A 1,846-nucleotide genomic window follows, 5' to 3' on the forward strand; every position below is an offset into this window, starting at 1 on the left:
CACTTTTTCACTGGAGGAAGAGTTATTATGCATTATGGACTCGATGTATTTTAGTTAAAAACGTCTTAATGCTGGATGTGTCTCATCTTTTGTCTTCTCCAGATGTTAACTGATGGACTGGAGTGCTGTGGATTACTTGTGGATTATTGTGATGTTTTTATCAGCTGTTTGGACTCTCATTCTGACGGCACCCATTCACTGCAGAGCATTCATTGGCTTCATTTCTGTATGACTGACAAATATGCATCACATTAAATTTATTAGTTTGTGTTTGTATTAAAACTGTGTAATCCAAGTGGGTGGAGACTTTCAATCTGAAGTTCAGGCCTAAATCTGTTTGAGTGTATTGATTTAATAGCCGTCTGACGTCATTCGTCCGCCTGGATCCCAGATGAGAAGGAAACGCATCAGATGTGTCTGGATTACAGTTCAGATGTGTGGAATAATTCAGTTTCAACATCAGATTCAGTTATACATCCTTAATCAAAAACTACAGATGGAAATATTTCACCAGTATGAAGTTGTTTAGCTGTTTGTTTAGTAATCAGTTGATTATTGTAATAGTGGAGTATAATCTTGGCCAGCGTGCGTCTCCAGACTGACTCCACATGTCGAAGATGGATTGTGTTGCATGTAAACGCTGCAGAATGGACAGAAAGATGGTTTCTCATGGGACTCGTTTCGTCGTATCCTTGAACCAGAAGCTATTCTGCTCTGGACTTTAAATGTGTGATGAGCTGAAGATACACAGATGCACTGCAGGCCAGAGATGTGAACAAACACAGCACGTCACGTCTGGAAGAGCAAACAGAGCTGATAGACTAATGAGTTCATGACATGCTCGCTGATATATAACAGCTGTTTGATCCATGATTTAAATATCAGATCATTATCATTTCAATTTAGTTTTCATTTATTAATATAAAATATAATATTTTATATTATATATAATATTATGATATATTTTTTATATAAAATAATATAAAATATAAATTTAATTTAACAAAATTTTAAAATTTTATTTAATATAATTTATATATATCATTTTTTAAGGATCTAGTTATTTTACCAGGTTGATTTTGATGTAACAGTGACACAAATTGGTTTCCCTCAAAAAAATCCTTGACTGAATTAACTTTTGTGACGCATTCCTGGAAAAGGCTTTGTGTGATCTCCATCCTGATCATCTCTTACGGAGGAAACGGTAAAGACGGACATGTTAGGAGTGTGTTTCCCGTTTTCCCACAGTTTAACCGCATCCTCCTCGTCTGCTGATTTATGGAGGTCTCAGAAGAGCCGATCTGAGCAGCTGTGCTCCTTCTGTCGTCTAGCAGAAGACCTTCACAGAGACTCTCGGTATGTTCGTGTTCAACTCGTTCATGTAGATGTGGATGTTGTGCTGGACTCTTCCTGAAGTTTTCTGGCCATTTGAGGTTCTGTCAGGGTTCATGACGGACGGCTGCAGATTTACTGAGATCTTTGGAGAGTCTGATCCTCTCGTGGTTTTCATGAGCAGACACTTCATCTTCATGTGCAGTGGGAACGGCTTTCAGGAGAAGCGCACTCTTTTAGATCCGTCTGTAATCACAATGATCTTATTTGATCAACTTTATCTACTGCCAATAATGGACCGTTGTGCCAGTTTTATGGCCAGTACGTTGATTCTGTTCAGTGAATTTACCATGAGATCATCAGATGTGAATCAGCTGAACCACTCCTAGAAACAGACACACACACACACACACACACACACACACACTCACACACACACACTCAAACACTCACACACACACACACACACACTCAAACACTCACACACACACACACACAAACACACACACACACT

General features: G+C 38.7%; 1 protein-coding gene across 1 annotated transcript in view; it reads left to right on the forward strand.

The window, feature by feature from the left end:
• Nucleotides 1-1,846, forward strand: part of LOC107672939 (A disintegrin and metalloproteinase with thrombospondin motifs 20-like) — a 44,779-nt gene that overhangs the window by 38,066 nt on the left and 4,867 nt on the right. Inside the window, exon 22 of the mRNA XM_016466317.1 lies at nucleotides 1,386-1,580. Within this exon, the coding sequence (XP_016321803.1) occupies nucleotides 1,386-1,580 (195 nt within the window). The remainder of the gene's footprint in view (nucleotides 1-1,385; nucleotides 1,581-1,846) is intronic.

This window comes from Sinocyclocheilus anshuiensis, unplaced genomic scaffold (genome assembly GCF_001515605.1).
Source record: "Sinocyclocheilus anshuiensis isolate Anshui unplaced genomic scaffold, SAMN03320099.WGS_v1.1 scaffold568, whole genome shotgun sequence".
In the NCBI taxonomy this organism is placed as follows: Eukaryota; Metazoa; Chordata; class Actinopteri; order Cypriniformes; family Cyprinidae; genus Sinocyclocheilus; species Sinocyclocheilus anshuiensis.